Source organism: Hyperolius riggenbachi, chromosome 5 (genome assembly GCF_040937935.1).
Source record: "Hyperolius riggenbachi isolate aHypRig1 chromosome 5, aHypRig1.pri, whole genome shotgun sequence".
In the NCBI taxonomy this organism is placed as follows: Eukaryota; Metazoa; Chordata; class Amphibia; order Anura; family Hyperoliidae; genus Hyperolius; species Hyperolius riggenbachi.
Window position 1 is genome coordinate 334,072,450 of NC_090650.1, and position 22,152 is coordinate 334,094,601.

Here is a 22,152-nt window from a genome sequence, read left to right on the forward strand (position 1 = left end):
AAATGGTAGGTTAATACATAAGCTGAAAGAAACACTATAGGAAAATGTATATATTTTACTAACCTCTCTATTAGTTACATCTTGCTAATACAGAGTTTGGACTCCTTTTTGGCCTCAGCTGCCTTAAAGGAAACTTTAACTAAAAAGCAAAATTGGCCAGTTACTTATCTGGGGCTTCTTCCAGCCTCCTGAAGTCTTCCTGGTCCCACGCCATTGTCATGCACTGCTCGCTTCACCCTTGTGACCCTCTGTACTCTGCAGGTGCGTTCCCGCACCATGCGCTCCTCGCGACTAATGGATTCTGCGCTTGCGCAGTATGCATAAATTGCTGTTGCGCACTGGTGCCGCACATGCTCAGTGGCCGGGGACTTGCAGAGTGGCCCCCACCTTACTTAGGGGACAGCCCAGCCTTAAGGGAGCAGGTCTTCAGGGGCTGGAAGAAGCTCTAGATAAGTGACTGGGCATTTTTTATTTCATTAACCACTTGCCGACCGCCCACAGCCGATGGGCGGCGGCAAAGTGGACGTCGAAAGGACCGCAATACGCCCAAGGGCGTTGCGTCCTTTCGGCATGCCGGGGGAGCGATCTCGTCATTGATGACGTGCGCTTCCCCTGGCACCTGGCTCCGCCCACCCGCGACGACAACAAGCCGGCCGTTCGGAAGCGCCGGCGGATTGTTAACCCCACGATCGCCGCTACAATACACCCCATACACATTATACTACTTCTCCTGAGTATGGCGGTACCACATGTGTGGCACTTTTTTGCACCCTAAGTGCGCTAAGGGGCCCAAAGTCCAATGAGTACCTTTAGAATTTCACAGGTCATTTTGCGACATTTGGTTTCAAGACTACTCCTCACGGTTTAGGGCCCCTAAAATGCCAGAGCAGTATAGGAATCCCACAAATGACCCCATTTTAGAAAGAGGACACCTAAAGGTATTTCGTTAGGAGTATGGTGAGTTCAAAGAAGATTTTATTTTTTGGGAATGGGAAATGGGATAATTCACTTTTGGCACCATAATTTGGAAATGCTATGACTTTTACCCAAACCAATAAATATACACTGAATGGATTTTTTTTTAATCAAAGACATGTAGCACAATACATTTGGACAAAAATGTATACAGAAATTTTACTTTATTTGAAAAATGTCAGCACAGAAAGTAAAAAAAAAAAAAAAAATCATTTTTTTTTACAAAATTCATGTCTTTTTTGATGAATATAATAAAAGCTAAAACTCGCAGCAGCAATCAAATAGCACCAAAAGAAAGCTGTATTAGTGACAAGAAAAGGAGGTAAAATTCATTTAGGTGGTAGGTTGTATGACCGAGCAATAAACCGTGAAAGCTGCAGTGGTCTGAATGGAGAAAAAGGCTCTGGTCCTTAAGGGGTAGAAAGACTGTGGTTCTCAAGTGGTTAAAGTAAACCTGTAGGGGGGAAAAAAAGTGCCCGGGGTAACTTTCCTCAGGAAGGGCAAGCCTCTGGATTCTGAGGCTTCCCTGTCTCCCTCCACCACCCTGGTTCAGCACTGGCAGCCTGGAGCACAAACTGACAATAATATTTACTTTTACCTGCAGGCGCATTAGTGGCTCCCCGCTCGGGCTCTGTTGGAAATAGCTGAGCCTGATAGCGTCTGCATTACTGCGCAGGTGCTAGTGCTACCTGAGCCCATTTGGAAAATTGCTACTGCGCCTGTGTGTACCGCTGACAAGCCCTTGTCAGCAGATCTTTGGGGGTTTCAGCGCTGGATCCCCACTGGTTGGTAGGATGAGGGATGCCTCTTTAGGATCCGGAGGCTTCCTCTTACCAAGGTAAGTACCCCGTAGGTAGGGGTACTTTTTTTCCCTTTAGGTACTCTTTAAGTGTCTCTTTTTAAATTAAACCTGTAGTAAGTTTATTAATACGTTTTATACTTACCACAGTAGAGTGAGACCTCTGGAAGCTTCAGAGGTTTCCCCGATCCTCCACGACCTCCCTGCTGTCAGCTGGGATGCTCTAAATCTTTGCAGCAGGGTACCCCGTTGTGTATGAACACGGCTGCACTGCGCAGGGGCAAGTAGGGTTTATGTCTGCGCAGTAGCAGGAGTTGAACGTGCAATGAGAGGAAGAAGCTGTGCACAAGCGGCTCTGTGCTAGTGCGCAAGCCTTACTTTGCACCTGTGCAGTGTGACTGTTCGAACACGGAGGGGCTTATTTTTTTCGGGGGGGGGGGGGGGGGGGGAGGGGGTAGGTACCCCTTTAATTCGCTATGGCGTTCCACAGAGATTTTGCCCCACATTGACGTGATGGTATCATGCAGTTTCTGCAAATTTATCAGCTGCGCATCCAAGATCTAAATCTCCACTTACAGCACATATTTAAAGGACCACTATCGTGAAAAAAGTAGGCAGTTGAAATCTGACAGAAGGCTTTGGGCCAGTCCATCTTCTCATGGGGGATTCTCAGGGTTTTAGTTGTTATGAACAGCAGTTCCTAAAGAGCAGTTGCACAGTCTGACAAAATAGAGTGCAAATGAGTAGGGAGGCTGGTTGGTATCTTACTATTTTGGCAGGTAAACTGCTGTTCAGGAAATGCTGTTGAAAACAAAGTAAACCCTAAGAATCCCCCATGAGGAGATGGACTGGCCCCCAAACCTGTCGGTTCTGTCAGATTTTAACTGCCTACTTTTTTTGGGATAGTGGTCTTTTTAAGGTGGAAACTCTGCCTTATGTGTCTGTTTATTGACACTTTGTCTTATAACTGTTTTGGGAGGAAACTCTGGCCCACTGACTTTGAGGTACATTGTCACATTACAGGTGGCTCTGCTCACACCCTGTCACAGCCACACCCATTTTTCCTTTCTACCCTTGCTCTTTCTGGTTTCTAGCGACACCTCTTATTGACCATATTGCATACTATTTCTCAGAGGTTTAAAGACTTGATCATTCTGGCTGTTTTTAGCATAGCAGGTACATCTTCCAAAACCTTAATACTACATAAATGAATAGCTCACAAGGTGAACAATACTTTCATTTTGTAGAAACCTCAGCAGAGGACAGTGGAAAAGACCCAGCTGACATAGTATGGAGTTCCTCTGACAGTGACTCCTCCAGTGATGGGCTCGGAAAGGCAGAGTCACTTCCTGACATTTGTGAACTGTCCCCCAAGCATGAGAAGACGTTACAGGAAACTGATACAACTGTGGATTGCAGTGGAGGTAAGATGTTTTGCTAAATAGTTTCTGTTGCATATTGCCTCTGTATGGAAATCTTATCCTAGTTCCAGAGTGTCAAACACTTGGAACATTTAAACTCCATATGTCTAAACAAATATTTGACTAGCTACCTTCTTGGTGACATTGACTCCTTCATGGAAATGTGGTATGGCTGTTATGCATGACCGTTTTTCTCTCTTTTGAGATTGACCACCTGTGATGACCTCATATCCGCTAAATTTAAACCTTTATTTCTATGACCATACTGATTACTGTCTGTTGTAACTTTTATTATGTATTCCATACTGGAATGTTTTTCGTATAATTGTTCTAAGTTCTTGAAAGCAAAGAAATCTTGTCCAAAACTGAAGGCATAATGTTCTCTGTATGTTATTTTTGTTCTGTAGATTGCAGAATGTTTTATAATATTTGTCAGTTATTCCTACTAGCCATGAAACCACTGTTGACTTTCAGGTTTTCTCTGCAATGTTTACACTCGTTGCATTCCCATATACTGTAGACAGTCAGTCACAAGGTCTAATATACTGTATTAAGTAACATTGCCCTTCGTATTTCTTCACTGATGACTAATAAGAAGCAGGAACACAAGTTTGAAGCATGAACATACTGTATATAGCCAATTTATGGACAGTGGCAGATTTACTGTTGTGTGTGTTTTGCACTTGCAGCTGACATTCCTCACATTTCCGACTGGCAGGACGATAGTGATTTGGATTGTGGCTTAGATAAAAGTAATGCGTCTGAAACTGATGAAAGTCTCGTGGAGATCTCTGATTCCGAGTCCTCAACTAGTGATCTCTTGGTGTCACAGCAGTGCCAGCCAGAACAGCTTAAAGTAAGTACATCTATCGGCATTTTGTCTCTTTCTGTGACTTGGTACAGGGGTGGTAAACTGATGGACTAAAATAGTACATCTGGGTGTAAAAGTATTCTCTTCTATACAATGTGAGACCCTTCTGTTATAAGGTCCTTTCTTGAAAATGCTTTGTCCCTTCACACAGCAGTTTTATTAAAAGATGCTGAAAATATGCCAGTCATGTGCATGTTGTGCCTAATCTCAATAGATTTTGGTCAATAATTGTAGATCTGCTGGACACTTTTCTTCGTGTCATTATTGTCATTGGTCCATAGGTGGCATTGTTACACCATAAGATTGAGAAGCTAGCTAGAAGGCAAAAGGACCAGTGCTGGCTTTATCATAGCAGCCATGCAATGTACAGGGGGGCCTGGAGAAATCCAGGGTAGGGTATAAGGGAGTGAAGTCCAGAATTGGTAATTTTATGAGAAACCGTTAAGTGGTATAAAGATTAACTTGTACAAGTGAACCCGAGATGAAGCACCCTCATGTATTTTAATATATATATATATATATATATATATATATATATATATATATATATATATATATACAGATATTTGTGCCCTACCTGATTTTGCACCTCCATTACTGTGCACCCATGCTATGCATCTGAGTGAATATAACTTGCCTAATCTCCATGCTCCATCCAGTGACTGACTAAGCATTACCTTGTACTCATACTGTGGTCTTTCTTGTATTCATGTATTGTCATATTGCTGTATGTCACCCCTAAATATTGTCTGTAACCTAAATTAATGTCCAGCGCTGCGTAATATGTTGGCGCTTTATAAATACAACAAATAAATAAATAATAAAATATAGAGAGATAGAGAGAGATATATCGATATATAGATATATAGATAGAGATATATATATATATATATATATATATATATATATATATCTATATCTATATCAGTGGGAACATTAGAGAAAACGCGTACCCTGCTCTCTGCTTCATCCTTCACTGCTCAGCCTGCTTGTTAACGGCCCTGATAAAATCCTGACTGAGCATTCAGTCTGGCTTTGCTCAGGAATCATGGCTGAGTCTGTCTTCTCTCATATCTTTTAAAGCCCAAGCCTGCTCCCTTCTGGCTCTGCTATAATGACTCAGCTGTAATGATTCCTGAGCAAAGCCAGACTGAATGCTCAGTCTGGGATTTTATCAGGGCTGATAACAAGCAGGCTGAACAGTGAAGGGTAAAGCAGAGAGCAGGGTAGGTGTTTTCTCTAATGTTCTCACTGATATATAGTAAAATGCATGAGGGTGCTTAGTCTATGGTTCACTTTAAGAATTTAGAGTCTGATTACCATGTGTACATCCTATTATGGAGTCGATCCAGTCATTGTTCATTGCAATTGATTTGAGTGATCCACAAGCAGACAGTCACCCCATGCTCACCCCACTCATTCTTTAGGTCCATTATTTCTCTTAGTGACTTCCACACTAAAAATCGTGATTAACCACTTGACACCTGAGGCATTTTTCCTCTTGTGGACCAGAGCAATTTTCACCTGTCAGCGCTCCTGCCTTTCTTTTACCAATAACTTAATCACTACTAATCACAGCGTAATGATCTATATCTTGTTTTTCTTGCCACCAATTAGGCTTTCTTTGGGAGGTACAGTATGCCAAGAATTATTTTATCCTAAATGCATTTTAACATGAATAATAAGAAAAAAAAATTATAAAATGCATTATTTTTCAGTCGTTGACCATTATAGTGTTAAAATAAAACATTCTACTGTGGATAAAAGCCACACATTTTATGTGCTCTTTTGTCCCGGTTATTGCAACGTTCAAAAAATTTCCCTAGTACAATGTATGGTGCCAATATTTCATTTGGAAATGAAGGTGCATTTTTTCAGTTTTGCGTCCATCACTAATTACACGCCCATACATTAAAAATTAATAGTAATATACTGCCTTGACATACATTTTTAAAAAGTTCAGTCCCTAAGGTAACTTCTTATATATTTTTTTTTTTTTATGTAATTTTTTTTCCCCCTTTTATAAATAAAAAAAAAAGTTTGGGTATTATGGGAGGGTGTGGGAGGGAAATAGTTAATTATATCAGTCAGTGTGGGGATTTTTATTAAATAAAAAGCAATTTTGGTGCAATATACTATTTGGCCACAAGATGTCCTCAGTCGTCATTTCCGATTCATGTACGTAAGCACGTGAATCGGAAGTAATCCGTGGCTGTGTAACACAGGAAGATACAATGAATGCCGGCGTCTCGTAGACGCTGGTATTCATTGAATCGGGGACTTAGATTTATGAATGGGACCTGCGGTCCCATTCATTAACTTCCCCTCTAAGCGGCGGTAACGGCGGTGCGCGCGCGCACGCGCGAACGGGAGCGAGCGGTGGCTGCATGCCGCTGCAGACTTGTTTTCACGGCCCTGCTGCATCCTGTCTTTTTTAAAGGGCCGTGAATATACTGCACGGCATGCAGCAAGTAGATTGCGGTGCGCTGCGATCACGATTTTCACTTGCTTTTGAATACACATTTTGCTGCAATTATGGGTGTCATTGGTGGGTGCGATTCCCAACAGAAAACATGCAGTTTTTTTTCAAATGGCAGATTGCAAAGCAAATTGCATAGCATACTACTTTGATCATGATGGTGCCTTTGTGATCAGCAAAACCTCGGAAATAGGATTGAAGCGCAAGCACTGGGGATGGCCCTGACTCTTCTTTTTTTGGTTCTAGTTTGTGTTACAATGATGATAAACTCTATGATGATAAATCGCGCGTGCGCAGTACTTTCAGGCCGGCCGCCGTGATGACGTGAGGCGGCCGGCGTCGTGACGTCAGCCGCGTCATACGCGGAAGAAGAAGCCCGGCACTCGGCCGAGTGTCGCCGGGCTGCCGCCTGTCAGCCATTCTGGAGCGGGGCCTAGGAGAGGAGCCAGAACGCCGTCGTGGGACCTCCCGACCAGCACTGGGCTAGAAAAAGACCCAGGTGAGTACTATTTTGTTTTCTAGGTAGACCTCGGTGTCAGAATTCTAGCGGTTTTATTTATGCAGGAAAAAGCTGTCATAAGTATATGGTTTAAGCTTTAATGTTCTATGCAAAATTTCAATGTGAACTGTAAAGTTATAGTACTTCTTTAATATTGCTATGTGACTGAGCATATTTCAGGCTGTAAAGCTTAGAAGATTTTAACTTGCAAGCTGGAAGATTGTTGATGTACTGGTTACCAGAAGCCAAAACATTATTTGTTAATGTCAAGGTTAGACTGCACAGTATGTGTAAGACAGAATGCTGGTTTAAAATTAACATTACTGCAATAATTATTACACACGGATATTATTAATCTAAATATTAATGATCAATACAGTCCTTCTAAAGAAATAAATAGTTATTGTTAAACCCTATATAATAGAATCTATTACTCTGAAAGATATTTAAAATCTGTAGTCTACCCGTGGAAGATGAGAAAGTAAAACTTTTATAAGATTGTTTCAACTTGTAAGCTAGACAATTGTTGACATGTTCCGTGGCTTGAAGGCCATTACAGCCAGCAAGAATATAATGCCATGTTTTGACTATGATTGTCCTTTGGAATGTCAATAAGTTCCAAGGTTTTTGTATTGTCCCGTATTAGGACAATGATGCCATCTGGTGGTTTCATACTTTTATAAAATCAACATTATTAATAGATTGTTATTTGTTATGAAATGCTGACCTCTGCCGGTGGACATTATATTTATTTTATAAGAAAGACAAAAATATAGACATTGATTTTATATTATTAAGATTTAATATGTAATTATTCCTTATATGATTCATTGTTTTAAGAAGAATTATATAATAAGCTTTATATTTAAATAAGTATATTAGAAGCCCTGTATGTTTTAATAAGCCTTAAATTGCTGAAGGTTCTTGCAGGTCTGTGTTAGTGTCAATCTGACCTGGGAAAGTACCAAGACATTCCAACATAATTAACAGGGAACACTTTATCAGAAATGCGTCATGAATGACATTGTTTAGTCTCCATGTCTGGGTCAGCCAACAGACAAGAGAGCTGTTGACGTCCATTTTTAATTACGTGCGTCAGAAATGACCTAAACAAAATGTCAAGCACTCCAAATGACGTTAATTCCCACAAGATAAGGTAATTAAGAATTTATAAACAATAATATTGTGATTTAGGTATTCAAAACATAGATAGCGCAGAAAAAGTGGGATCAGCGCATCACCAGGCCGCCTCTGGATGGCCTCAGCTCAGAGATGCGCTGAGCCCCCCCAGGAACTACAAAACGCACCTTGAACCCAAACAGAGGCTCTGCATATACACCAAAGAAAACTATCAAGTGGGAGCAGCTGACCAGAATTAAATCAAACATAGCAAAGAAATGAACAGCGCTACTTAAAAACAGATGAGTGCTTACCTGCAAAAAAAGTGCACACCCCACTCATGGGATTCAAATACACAATGAGCACACACATGACCTGTCTACCACTTGGAGGATGTTAGTTTCACTAACAATTTGCAATTTGCTAGGTACTTGTCCCTCCCACTGTCGAAGAAGTCTTTCCTCCATGGGAGGGGACCTAACACTAACTAAAACCTACCTATGCATATGCATAGCCTGGGCGCGCTACCAGTAAATTTAAGAATTGCGCAGAAAAAGTGGGATCAGCGCATCACCAGGCCGCCTCTGGATGGCCTCAGCTCAGAGATGCGCTGAGCCCCCCCAGGAACTACAAAACGCACCTTGAACCCAAACAGAGGCTCTGCATATACACCAAAGAAAACTATCAAGTGGGAGCAGCTGACCAGAATTAAATCAAACATAGCAAAGAAATGAACAGCGCTACTTAAAAACAGATGAGTGCTTACCTGCAAAAAAAGTGCACACCCCACTCATGGGATTCAAATACACAATGAGCACACACATGACCTGTCTACCACTTGGAGGATGTTAGTTTCACTAACAATTTGCAATTTGCTAGGTACTTGTCCCTCCCACTGTCGAAGAAGTCTTTCCTCCATGGGAGGGGACCTAACACTAACTAAAACCTACCTATGCATATGCATAGCCTGGGCGCGCTACCAGTAAATTTAAGAATTGCGCAGAAAAAGTGGGATCAGCGCATCACCAGGCCGCCTCTGGATGGCCTCAGCTCAGAGATGCGCTGAGCCCCCCCAGGAACTACAAAACGCACCTTGAACCCAAACAGAGGCTCTGCATATACACCAAAGAAAACTATCAAGTGGGAGCAGCTGACCAGAATTAAATCAAACATAGCAAAGAAATGAACAGCGCTACTTAAAAACAGATGAGTGCTTACCTGCAAAAAAAGTGCACACCCCACTCATGGGATTCAAATACACAATGAGCACACACATGACCTGTCTACCACTTGGAGGATGTTAGTTTCACTAACAATTTGCAATTTGCTAGGTACTTGTCCCTCCCACTGTCGAAGAAGTCTTTCCTCCATGGGAGGGGACCTAACACTAACTAAAACCTACCTATGCATATGCATAGCCTGGGCGCGCTACCTGGGGGGGCTCAGCGCATCTCTGAGCTGAGGCCATCCAGAGGCGGCCTGGTGATGCGCTGATCCCACTTTTTCTGCGCAATTCTTAAATTTACTGGTAGCGCGCCCAGGCTATGCATATGCATAGGTAGGTTTTAGTTAGTGTTAGGTCCCCTCCCATGGAGGAAAGACTTCTTCGACAGTGGGAGGGACAAGTACCTAGCAAATTGCAAATTGTTAGTGAAACTAACATCCTCCAAGTGGTAGACAGGTCATGTGTGTGCTCATTGTGTATTTGAATCCCATGAGTGGGGTGTGCACTTTTTTTGCAGGTAAGCACTCATCTGTTTTTAAGTAGCGCTGTTCATTTCTTTGCTATGTTTAAAACATAGATAGCGTTTGACGCACGGAAGCTTTAGCCAATCAGAGTCTGGGATTCAGGGAAAGTCCAGATTAGGCAGCCATATTGCCTCCAACCCCTATAAAAGTAGGGCCTGAAAGCTCATAGTTTGCAGAAGCCCAACAATCTCCTGAGAAGACACATGAGGCAGAAGCTACCTTCCCACAAGTGGTTCTAGATGCTGAAGAGATGACAGAGAAGGGGTAATATGCTTAATATTCTGGTGATTTACTTAATTTTTCAGCATTAAGTTTTATTAAGATGTTAGCAAGAAGTTTTTTTAGAAGCTATTTTTTATGCTATTTCTTTAAGAAGATTACTACAAGTTTTACACAGCTACTATATACACAGCTATTGATACAGATGAGACTACTTTTGATCTTATTCTACATAACACAACTGTTATATTCTTTTTTGAATGTGCTTAGAAGATTGATGATCACTTGGCTATAAAGCCTTGATGAGATGGAATACTGTTAGAAGGAAACACTACTTGGAACTGTTCATATTTTGTATATATGCTGTATGATAAGCAAATACAATTTTTTTTATATAAAATCATATACTGAGTGCTCTGATTCATTTCAAGGTATACCGTCAATCTATAATTACTGTTATAGAGGGTTCAGACCCCACTATGCCAGATTTATATGATAGCAACGCTTTAAGGGCTGGTCCTTTACTGAGTTAGCAATCATGAAAAAGGCAAAACCCGCTCGGGTTTTTGACATCGGAGTCCCTTTAAATTAAAGACAGAAGAGTTAACTTTAGGTTTGCCTGAGGTAAAATATTTCCTGAATACTACATGCCTTATCACCATAGTGATAACTATAGAAACGTTATTAAAGACAGGAGATACGCTTATTGATTTGAAGCCAATGTCTTAACTGTTTAGCTTGTGGGTCAATGTGCTGTGAAAATTAGAACAAGCCCACTGCAAGTTTAGCCCAATTGTTCTGTACTTAAGACATCTGGGTTGGCAGGTTTATGAAGTACTGTAAATCACTATTTATTCTTATGCATTTGTATAATTTTGAACACTGTATAATCTACACATTTGACAGGGCTAAAAACCTTTGGTTACAGAAATTTGGAGGGTAATCAGTGTGTTATACAGCGTTTATTTGTGCTTCACTGTACAAATGCAATACCTGTGTTATTTTAAAGTGACAGCAGATGGCAGCAGTGTTGCATTGTTCTCCATCAAAAGTGCAATAGAGCTTCCATTGTATTTGCCTAGATAAGCCACAACATTAAAACTGTTGACTGGTACACAACCATATATCCCACCATAGGCCATCCTTCCCCCACTTTTGGCCTAAAAACGAGTCCAAAAGCCACCATCTGCCCATTAGCTGACAACCCCCCCACCCCAGTGTGGTACTGTAGCCCCCATAGAGAGCAGACTTTGGACTACCTCGGTGCTCCAGGGGCATTAGTCCCTGTATGATTGACACTCTGCATGTGCAATTGCTGGTCTTCCATACAATCAGTTCATGAAGGTGGTTTGGAAACAGTAAACGTGGGGAAAGCTAAAGGTCTAAACAATTTTGACTAAAGCCAAATTGTGATGGGTAAATACTTGGGCCAGATCATCACCATAATGACAAGTCTTGTGGGGTATTTCTGGTAAGCAGGCCTTAGTGTCTATCGAGTGGTGCAAGAAAGGATTACTGATGGGATCATGGGCATCGAAGACATACTAGCAGGGGGCCGGTTCTAGACTTTTTGCTGCCTGAGGCAAACTTATGAGGATGCCAATTCCCGACCCCCCCCCCCCCCCCCCCCACAATTCGATTTGGAATAATTACACAGCACCCGACAATTTACTCTGCTTTATTTAATGTGTGCACATGCTGAAGCTCAACACAATAGTATAATGGCTGGCTTTGAGTCTGTGGCAAACTGCTTACCCTTAGCCAGTCCATTCCTCCTCATTCAGGACAGCAGTGCCACCTCCGCTCTTCTGCTGTGCAACTCAGATGAAGCACTGCTGCTCTCCTGCCTCCCCCCTTCTCACTCACTGTCAGACTTCTCACACAGCACAACAAGCTGCTTTTCTCTGACATCTTCACCTCGCTCTCCTCTCGCTACTCCTCCTACTCTGACTGCATGCAGTTAGTGTAAACACAGTACAAACATGCTGCCCCTGTAATCTCTGCTGCCTGATGCAAATGTTTCACCTTGCTTCATGAGAGAACCGGCCCTGCTTACTAGTGCACATGGGAAATGAATGCTAGTTTACCTACTATCATTGCACAGAAGAGCTACAGTCGCACAAACTGCAAAAAAACCCCAAATATCGAATGCGCCTCATGGAAAAGAGTAAAAGGTATCAGAAAACATAACGAATCACAGCCTTCTGTATATGGGGTTGTGTAGTCACAGGCCAGGCAGTACCCATGCTAACCTCTGCTGGTCCATTTCTGATGCACATGTACTGTAAGGGCTTACAATGGTTAACAGTGTGTGTGTGTGTGTGTGTGTGTGTGTGTGTGTGTGTGTGTGTGTGTGTGTGTGTGTGTGTGTTTTCAAGGCATCCATTGCGAATGTGTCTTCACTGCTTCCAGTGCAAATGTGCTGTAAAGTTACAGGCACTGGTAATGCATTCTCTGCATGGCATCATTCAGTGAAATGTGAATTTATGTATCCGCTTGTTTATTCATGTCAGCCTTACTTGATCAAAAGGTCTTGTTTAACTCGATAATTTGCTTTTATCACTGCCAAGTGCTTGTAAATAAACAAATCAGTAACTCCTAAGAGAGGCACGATAACATTTTGGGAAAGAGAGACCCATAAAAAGAACTTATTTGCTGGTGTTTTACTTAACGGTGGTATACGTTTCTGTGATCACATCCTTTTAAAGTGTTTATGGAGACAGGAAAGGTAACGTAATACTTTGACAAGCAGTTTCTGTTTTGGACGGTGTGCCTCCTGCAGTTCTGTGAAGTGTTGACACTGGCACAGTTCCTTTACGCTTCACAGCATGAACATTTTAATTTTCAAGTTAGTTGTTGGTTGCTCTTGATGCAGCGGCAACATCCTCATTTTTTTTCTTCTTTTTTTTTTTTTTTTTTCTTTTCTTGTTATTGTGCAGATCCAGTGTTCTGACTTTCCTGGTCTGCATACCCTTTCTAAGCTAGAGTGTTTCAAAGTATTTTGGCCAGAGGGTCAGTTGTAAAGCCCAGCAACTAGCGTTTTCCAATGAGGGTTCAGCAATGGTAGCCTTAAAGAGACTCCGTATCAAAAATTGCATCCTGTTTTTTATCATCCTACAAGTTCCAAAAGCTATTCTAATGTGTTCTGGCTTACTGCAACACTTTGTACTATCACAGTCTCTGTAATAAATCAATGTATCTTTCCCTTGTCAGACTTGTCAGCCTGTGTCTGGAAGGCTGCCAAGTTCTTCAGTGTTGTGGTTCTGCTATGAACTCCCCCCTCAGGGGGGAAAGAAACACACAAATGATCTCTTGAGATTCAAAAGGAAGGCTGTATACAGCCTGCTTGTGTATGGATGCATTTTCTATGTGTGGACATACTGTACATCAACCTACTTCCTGTTTTGGTGGCCATTTTGTTTGTTTATAAACAAACTTTTTAAAGCTGTTTTTAACCACTTTTAATGCGGCGGGGAGCGGCGAAATTATGACAGAGGGGAATAGGAGATGTCCCCTAACGCACTGGTATGTTTACTTTTGTGCGATTTTAACAATACAGATTCTCTTTAAAGGACAACTGAAATGAGCAGGATATGGAGGCTGCCATATAAATTTTTCTAAACAATACATATTGCCTTGTTGCCCTGCTGATTCACTGCTTTTAATACTTTTAACTACCGTCTTTCCCCTAAAGTAAAACATCCTCTCATTATAAGACCTAGCTGACCTTTCACTCATTCTCTAAATATAAGGCACCCTCCAAAAATAAGACCTAGCCCCAGCCTACATTACATGCCCAGCCGCAACCCACATGACATGTTGTTAAATGTATTTTAACTTGCTGTCCTGCTGGCCATCCTGTTGTCTCTGCGAGGTCTCCGGGTCCGGGACACTCGCTATTCAATGCGGGCTGATTAACTCTCCTTCAGTCCGCTCTGTGCCATTATTCTTTCAAGCTCCGATATTAAAGCCTTGTAATTGGATGAAGCAGTCTGGGAGGCGGGATCATGCTCCGTTTTTGGGCCAATCACTGCACTCGCTGCTACACAGCGAGTGCAATGATTGGCCCAATAACGGAGCCATGATCCCGCCTCCCAGGCTGCTTCATCCAATTACAAGGCTTGAATACCGGAGCTTGAACTGTTCTGCGGCGTGCTACAGCTTCTTACACAGGCGGCCAGCATGGGGACAAGTCATGTAGTGCCGATCAGGCACTTGTCATGTTATCCTTGCACACAGGAAGTTTATCACCTGTGTGCAGGGATGACATGACAGGTGCCTGATCGGCACTGTAACATTACAATAAGCAGCAGGAAGAGGCGACCAGCATGGGGACAAATCGCGCAGTGCCGATCAGGCACCTGACATGTCATCCTTGCACACAGCAGATTTCTCAACTGTGTGCAGGGATGACATGACAGGTGCCTGATCGACACTGTAACTGCACAATAAACAGCAATAAAAGGGGGCTGGCATGGGGACACTTCATGCAGTGCCGATCAGGCACTTGTCATGTCATCCCTGCACACAGTTGATAAACATGCTGTGTGCAAGGATGACATGACAAGTGCCTGATCGGCACTGTAACAGTACAATAAGCAACAATAAAAGGCGGATAGCATGGGGACACATCATGTAGTGCTGATCAGGCACCTGACATGTCATCTTTGCACACAGCAGGTTTATAAACTGTGTGCAGGGATAACATGACAGGTGCCTGATCAGCACTGTATCAGTACAGTGAGCAGCAATAAGAGGTGGCCAGCAGCGGACACATTTGCAGTGCCAATATAAGACATCCCCTGAAAATAAGCCCTAGCACACTTTCTGGAGCAGAAATTAATATAAGACACTGTCTTATTTTCGGGGAAACACGGTATAGACCCTGAACAAGCATGCAGATCAGAGTTTCTGCCAAACATCTGGCAAGATTAGCTACATGCTTGTTTCAGTTGTCATTCAGACACTACTGAATCCAGAGGTCAGCCAGGCAACTGGTATTGTTTAAAAGGAAACATGGCAGCCTCTACATGCCTAACTATAACAAAATGGAGCGCTCACATATTAGTTGAATAGGTAAACCCATATACTGAAGAGCCATCATGTCAAACTGTACAGTCAAAACCAGGGCTGTGGAGTCGGTCCAAAAATCCTCCGACTCCTCAGTTTAGGATTCCACCGACTCCAACTCCGACTCCGACTCCTCTAATTTGCATATTACAATTTTGTTGATTAAAAGTATGTAACATGAAATTCGTCTCTTAACTGCCAACGCTTAGGAATTTTACAAGCCAGCTGAAGTGAGAAGGATATGTAGACTACTATATTTATTCCCTTTAGACTAAAACTAGTCCTTGGTAAGAGTACTTGTAAAAGGTACAAACCGGAACAAAGAACATCTATCAGGCCCTAGGCAATGTAAGTGTGGGTACATGTAAGAATGATGTGCAGGTACTCTGCAGGGGAATGAGGAGATTGTAAACAGACAACACCTCTGTGTTCAATGTGGACAGCATTCTCAGTGGATTCCCTGCAGCTCTGTGGGGAGTGCATATGTAGAGTATAGTACTACTGTGTAACAAAGTAAACCTGAAACAGATGAAATTAAAGTTTTATACATACCTGGGGCTTCCTCCAGCCGCCTTCAGGATAATCAGTCCCTCTATGTCCTCCTCCACCACCTGGATCTTCTGCTATGAGTCCAGGTACTTGAGCCAGTCGGGCGTAGTGCGCATGCACACACTCCGCCGCCAGGAGCATACTACACCTGTGCAGCACTATTGCGCAGGTGCAGAATGTTCCTGGTTGTGGGAGCGGCATGCGGCCGGACAGCGCTGACTGGCTGAATTACCAGGACTCATAGCAGAAGATCCGGGTGGTGGAGGACAGCGAGGGACTGATTAGCCTGAAGGGGGCTGGAGGAAGCCCCAGGTATGTATACAACTTTACTTTTCATCCGTTTCAGTTACCCTTTAATTTGTAGTCACCAAACCAAATTTTAATAACATATCACATTATTTGATTTCATCAGCAAAGGGAGTGCATACATTTGCATAAATCGGCATCAGTGCAGATTTATTTCCATCTCATTGACCATCTCTATTAGTGACACGGCTACACATCAGGCTTTATTCTTACAGCATAGATGTTATTTAGTATTTCCATATGTGTCAATGGCAGCACGGTCGGGTTAGGTCCCGCCCACTTGACCCCCATAGGACCCTCCCTATAAATCTCTCCCTTCAGCTCCCCCCCTTTTGTAATCTTTTTGTCCTCGTTCATCACCTGACTCCATGGACCAGACTGCATGCTGAACTACTATCAATACTTTCACCTTCCTACCTTACCATCCAGGTCTGGCCCGCCTGTATGAAGTTCCCTGCACAGAGTTTAAATAACTAATCGCACGGGGAGATCCTCTTCTGCCCGCGGATTGGGGAAACAGCATTAAGGTAAACCCTTCTTGTATCCCCGTACCTGTAAACAGCTAAACGCTGTCGGCATCCTGCTCCCTCTTCTGCCTCTGTCTGCTCGGAGTGGCGCGGCGTGCGTTCCAGATGCGCCCCATCTGAGTTCCGCATACGTCACTTCCGCCTCCGCCTCTCTCTAAGCCTATGCGTAGCTTGGTTCGCATGCCAGGCGTAATGACGTAGGCGGCGGGGGGCGGCGATGTGCGATTGGAGAATCAGCTGGGGGAGGCTTATTTAAACCAGCGGTCGGCAGTCTGGCGTGTTCCTGTACGATGGAGGACACGCTGCCAGACTATCCAGCCGACTTTCTTCTGGGAGGCCAGATTTCCCTATTTTCTTTACCAGGTTAGGTTCTGTATCTTTTGCCTTCCCTCACCTAGTCACACTACAGTATTAGGTCTGACACTTCTTATCTTTTCCTCTTACAGCAGAAGCTGTAACTATGGAGCAGGACCTGCCACTTATAAATGACCAGCCTAGAGCTATTAGGTAGGAAGGAAAGGGGGGAAGCCTGTAAGTATTTTTCTTTCAGGAAGAGTGCTGAAACTGACGCTTATGTTTATGTCTCTACAGCCCAATTAAAGAGACAGAGCGCAGATCAAGCGGACCTGAACGCAGACAATCAAGATCTCGTTCTCGTCAGCGCAAGGAGACTAGGAAGACGCATTCAAGATCACGTAGCAGGTCACGCTCTAGGAGACGTTCACCTTCAAGACGACGTCACTACACTAGATCTCCTACCAGACATCGCTCATCTAGGAAGAAATGTTGGGCATGTGGTGATTATGCAATCCCTGGAAAATTGGTCTGCCAGTCTTGTTTTCATACAATGGCAAGAGACCAGGAACAATCAAAGGATATATCAACTATGATTAAAGAGGCAGTCCAGGAATCGATGAATACCTATATTGCATCTCTTCCTGCAAATCAGCCATCTCACACCATACCGTCTAACGTCTTACCCGGCCAATCTCAGGAAGGAACTGCCTCAGATACTGAAACGGAAATACCAGATGTAGGATTCAACTTTAACTTGGTTCAGCCCTTTATCGCGGCAGTTAGGGAAGCCATAGAGTGGCAGGAGGACTCGCCCCAGGAGCCATCAACCAGTTCTCAGAGAGAATATTATGCACATCTCAAAAAATCTACGAAGCCTTTTCCTCTGATGGACACAATTCATGAATTGATGCAAGAGGAGTGGAAGAAGACAGAGAAAAAGACACTTCTCACTAATAGGTTTAATAAACTTTATCCCATGGAGGAGAAAGAGTTGAAGACATTAGACGAACCACCTAAAGTAGATGCCTCGGTGGTAGGTCTAGCCAAGCACATAACTTTACCTCGAGATGACGCAGTATCCTTCAAGGATCCACTTGAAAGGAAGATAGATGCAGAGTTCAAAAGATCGTATTTAGCTTCTGGTAGTGCATGTAAGCCAGCGATAGCTCTGACTTCCGTCTCTGAGGCCTTAAGAACATGGATACAGAACATCGAAGATGCGCTGAGATCAGACACAGATAGAGAAGCAATAATAGCGGCATTGGACGACGTGAAATTAACGGCAGACTTCGTGGGCGAAGCAGCGGTAGATGTGTAAAGATGTTCGACCCGATCGATGCTGCACGCAGTCATAGCAAAGAGAGCGTTATGGCTTAAGAGTTGGTCTGCAGATGCCACATCCAAACAAGACTGGTGCAGGATTCTGTATGACGGAACGAATCTGTTTGGGGAGGAAATGGATACTGCAATCCGCAGAGTCACCGGTGGAAAATCGGGACTAATCCCTCAGGATCGAAAGACAAGAAGACCTACATTCCAAAGCAATTCCTACCAATCAAGATATAGAAATAATGTATCCTACAGGCCTACCCGAGATTTCAAAAAGAACTGGCAGAGCTCACAATCTTCTTTACTAAAATTGAATAGGCAGAAGAAGACAGGCCAGACGTCTGCCTCCCAGAAGTCGTTTTGATGGCCTGTCCGTCCAGATGTTGCCGGTAGGTGGCAGACTTCAGGCCTTCGGCAATGTCTGGACGGGGGAGATCGGCGACAGATGGGTAACGCAGACAATATCCCTGGGTCATCAGTGGACATTCAAGAAATTACCACCCGATATGTTCATACCAACAGCATACCAGTAAATATGGAAAAGAGAGACATCCTGAACAAATATGTAAAGGAGCTGATTACAAAACAAGCAGTAACAGAAGTACCACTCAACGAGAGGGGGTTAGGTGTCTACTCACCCCTCTTCTTTGTAAAGAAAAAGACTGGAGATCTAAGGCCAGTTATGGACCTCAGAAATCTCAACTCGTACATTGTAACGGAGCATTTCAAGATGGAAACACTCCAAACCATAGTGAAGGTACTACTGATCAAAGACTGGGCAATCTCCATCGACCTGGAGGATGCATATCTGCACATTCTGATCCATCCAAATTACCAGAAATATCTCCGCTTTGCAATCGGCAACCTACACCTTCAGTTCCGATGTTTGCCGTTTGGGATATCCACGGCCCCCAGGACGTTTTCAAAGATCCTTCTTGCAATGATAGAAACACTCAGAATAAAGGGTCTCAGACTACACCATTATTTGGACGACCTGTTACTGCTACACCAAGATCAACAATTAATATGTCAACACAAACAAATACTTTTATCAGAGCTGGAGAGGTTCGGCTGGAGAATAAATTGCAGCCAACAAGAGACATTGTGTTTCTAGGGGCACGTCTCCAGACCGAATACAATATCATCACTCTGCCGCAACACAAACCGGTACAGATCCGGGAACTCATACAGAACATATTGAAGAAACCCGTGATATCAGCAAGACAATGTCTCAGTCTATTGGGATCACCAACATCCACCATCCCAATGGTACGCTGGGCACAGTGGCACACCAGGCAGTGGCAGTTCGGATTTCTCCACCAATGGCAAACAAATCATTGGAACCAGCCAATACTGATAACCCAACAAATGAGAAACAGTTTACTGTGGTGGTTAGACGACAGAAATCTAACAAGACCGTTACAAATTCAGACCCCGATGAAGACCATACTGACCACCGACGCCAGCCAGATTGGCTGGGGGGCACATCTACAATCTCAGACAATCCAAGGAACATGGTCAAAGGGCCCACTACGAATACCAGCAAATATACTGGAGATCAGGGCAGCCTTTCTAGCTCTCGACCACTTCAAACAGCTCCAGGGTCAAGATGTAATACTACGCATGGACAATCTAACAGCAGTAGCCTATGTAAAGAGACAGGGTGGCACGAGATCGAAAAAACTACTGGAAGAGGTGGCACCAATATTCAACTTAGCAGAGAATTATTTCAGGAGCCTATCTGCAATACACATACCAGGAGTGCAGAATGTGACGGCAGACTACCTAAGCAGGTCAAGGTTGGACAACAACGAATGGTCATTGAACATCAGCACCTTCCACTGGATCTGCAGGAAAATGGGAAATCCGGAACTAGACTTAATGGCAACGAGATTCAACAACAAATGCGAGAGATTCATCTCAAGATGGCAGACGCCCACTGCAGAAACTGTGGATGCGCTAACCGCTCCCTGGGATTTCAACACAGCATATGTGTTTCCCCCACTTCCATTAATTCAACGGCTACTCCAGAGACTTTCTCAGGAAACAGTAGTATTGATTGCGGTGATACCATTTTAGCCAAGGAGGCCGTGGTTTCCCCTTCTATGGCAACTAAAGGAACAAGAGCCTCTGCTTCTACCAGCACTACCAGACCTACTAACTCAGGGTCCAGTCTGTCACTCCAACCCAGCCAAACTAAACTTGGCAGCATGGAGATTGAGAGGAGGAAATTGGAAGTACTAGGTTGCTCAAGTGAAGTGATTCAAACCATCTTAAAAGCTAGAAAACCAACAACAACAAACGCATCATACCAGAGAATTTGGTCTAGGTTCCAGGACTTCTCTACTCAACTTAACATTAATCCTCTCAAACCAGTTGTCACTGACATATTACAATTTCTTCAAACTGGGTTGGACAAGGGACTGGGATATCATACACTCAAAGTCCAAATTACAGCTTTATCGCCCTTGACAGACCACAGATGGGCATTCCATCCACTCGTCATCCAATTTCTTAAAGGAGTAATGAAACAGAAACCACCTATTAAGACCTTCTTTCCAAAATGGGACCTTCCTTTGGTTTTGGAAGCACTATCAAAGCCGCCTTATAATAACTTGAAGGACTGTTCACTCATTCAATTAACCCATAAAGCAATATTTCTAGTAGCTATGGCATCTGCCAGGAGAATTTCAGAGCTACAAGCATTGGGCTATCAAGAGCCTGCATTAACTTTTTATACCGATAGAGTAATCTTAAGACCAGTACAGCACTTCGTACCAAAGGTGGCGTCGGTCTACCACTTCAACCAGGAGTGGACTCTGCCAACTCTATACGATGAATCTAATCCTATACCACATCCATTAGATGTTGGGAACACACTGAAGATCTACATAGAAAGAACCAAGGACTTACGCAAGACAGACAGACTGTTTATCATACCGTCAGGTTATAGGTCCGGTCAACCAGCTTCATCAAGGACTATAGCCAATTGGCTAATGAAAATTATTCAGGAGGCATACAAACTTAGTGGTTTAACACCCCCTCAACAAGTAACTGCTCATTCGACCAGGGGTATGGCAGCTTCTTGGGCTGCTTTCTGTAAAGTATCCCCTGAGAAAATATGTCAAGCTGCGAACTGGACATCCCTAAATACATTTATGAAACACTATAGAGTAGACCCTGCGGTCAATTCTACTTTACAGTTTGGATCGACTGTATTAACTGCTATCTAAGTTTAATTAAAAAATTTATGTTCAGCATTGCACCTCATCCCTCCCTGTCATTTATTGCTAGTCATCTCCCGACCGTGCTGCCATTGACACATATGGAATACGGAAAATTGAATACTTACCCAACGGTAATTTTCCTTTCCATGTGTGTCCATGGCAGCACGGGGCTCCCTCCCTAGATTCGGTGATTCCGAGTCCAAGATTACAAAGGGGGGGAGCTGAAGGGAGAGATTTATAGGGAGGGTCCTATGGGGGTCAAGTGGGCGGGACTTAACCCGACCGTGCTGCCATGGACACACATGGAAAGGAAAATTACCGTTAGGTAAGTATTCAATTTTCCGTAATATAAGAGATTCCTGTGTACACAATATATATACAGTCACAATCAGATGTGTATATCTGACCTTAAAAATACGGGGACTGCTTTATTGAAGCAGCACAAGTAACTAATTTTGACTGGTTTATTTCATTTTTGTGGACTAAGCACAGCTATTACTGTATATATACTGTATATATACATTATTTTTAATGACTATTATCTGAGAAATAGAACATTTTATCATATTTTCTATTTTAATTACAGTTACAAATTCATTAGGAGTCGGTGCATTTTTTCCCGACTCCGACTCCAGGCACCCAAAATTGCCCGACTCCACGACTCCGACTCCACAGCCCTGGTCAAAACATACCATGTCACATGTGTTTACACAACT

General features: G+C 43.2%; 1 protein-coding gene across 1 annotated transcript in view; it reads left to right on the forward strand.

Annotated features, from left to right (window-relative positions):
• The window catches only part of SPIDR (scaffold protein involved in DNA repair), a 651,436-nt gene that overhangs the window by 27,256 nt on the left and 602,028 nt on the right, over nt 1-22,152 (forward strand). Inside the window, exons 4-5 of the mRNA XM_068237354.1 lie at nt 3,022-3,198; nt 3,885-4,051. Coding sequence (XP_068093455.1) covers nt 3,022-3,198; nt 3,885-4,051 — 344 coding nt within the window. The remainder of the gene's footprint in view (nt 1-3,021; nt 3,199-3,884; nt 4,052-22,152) is intronic.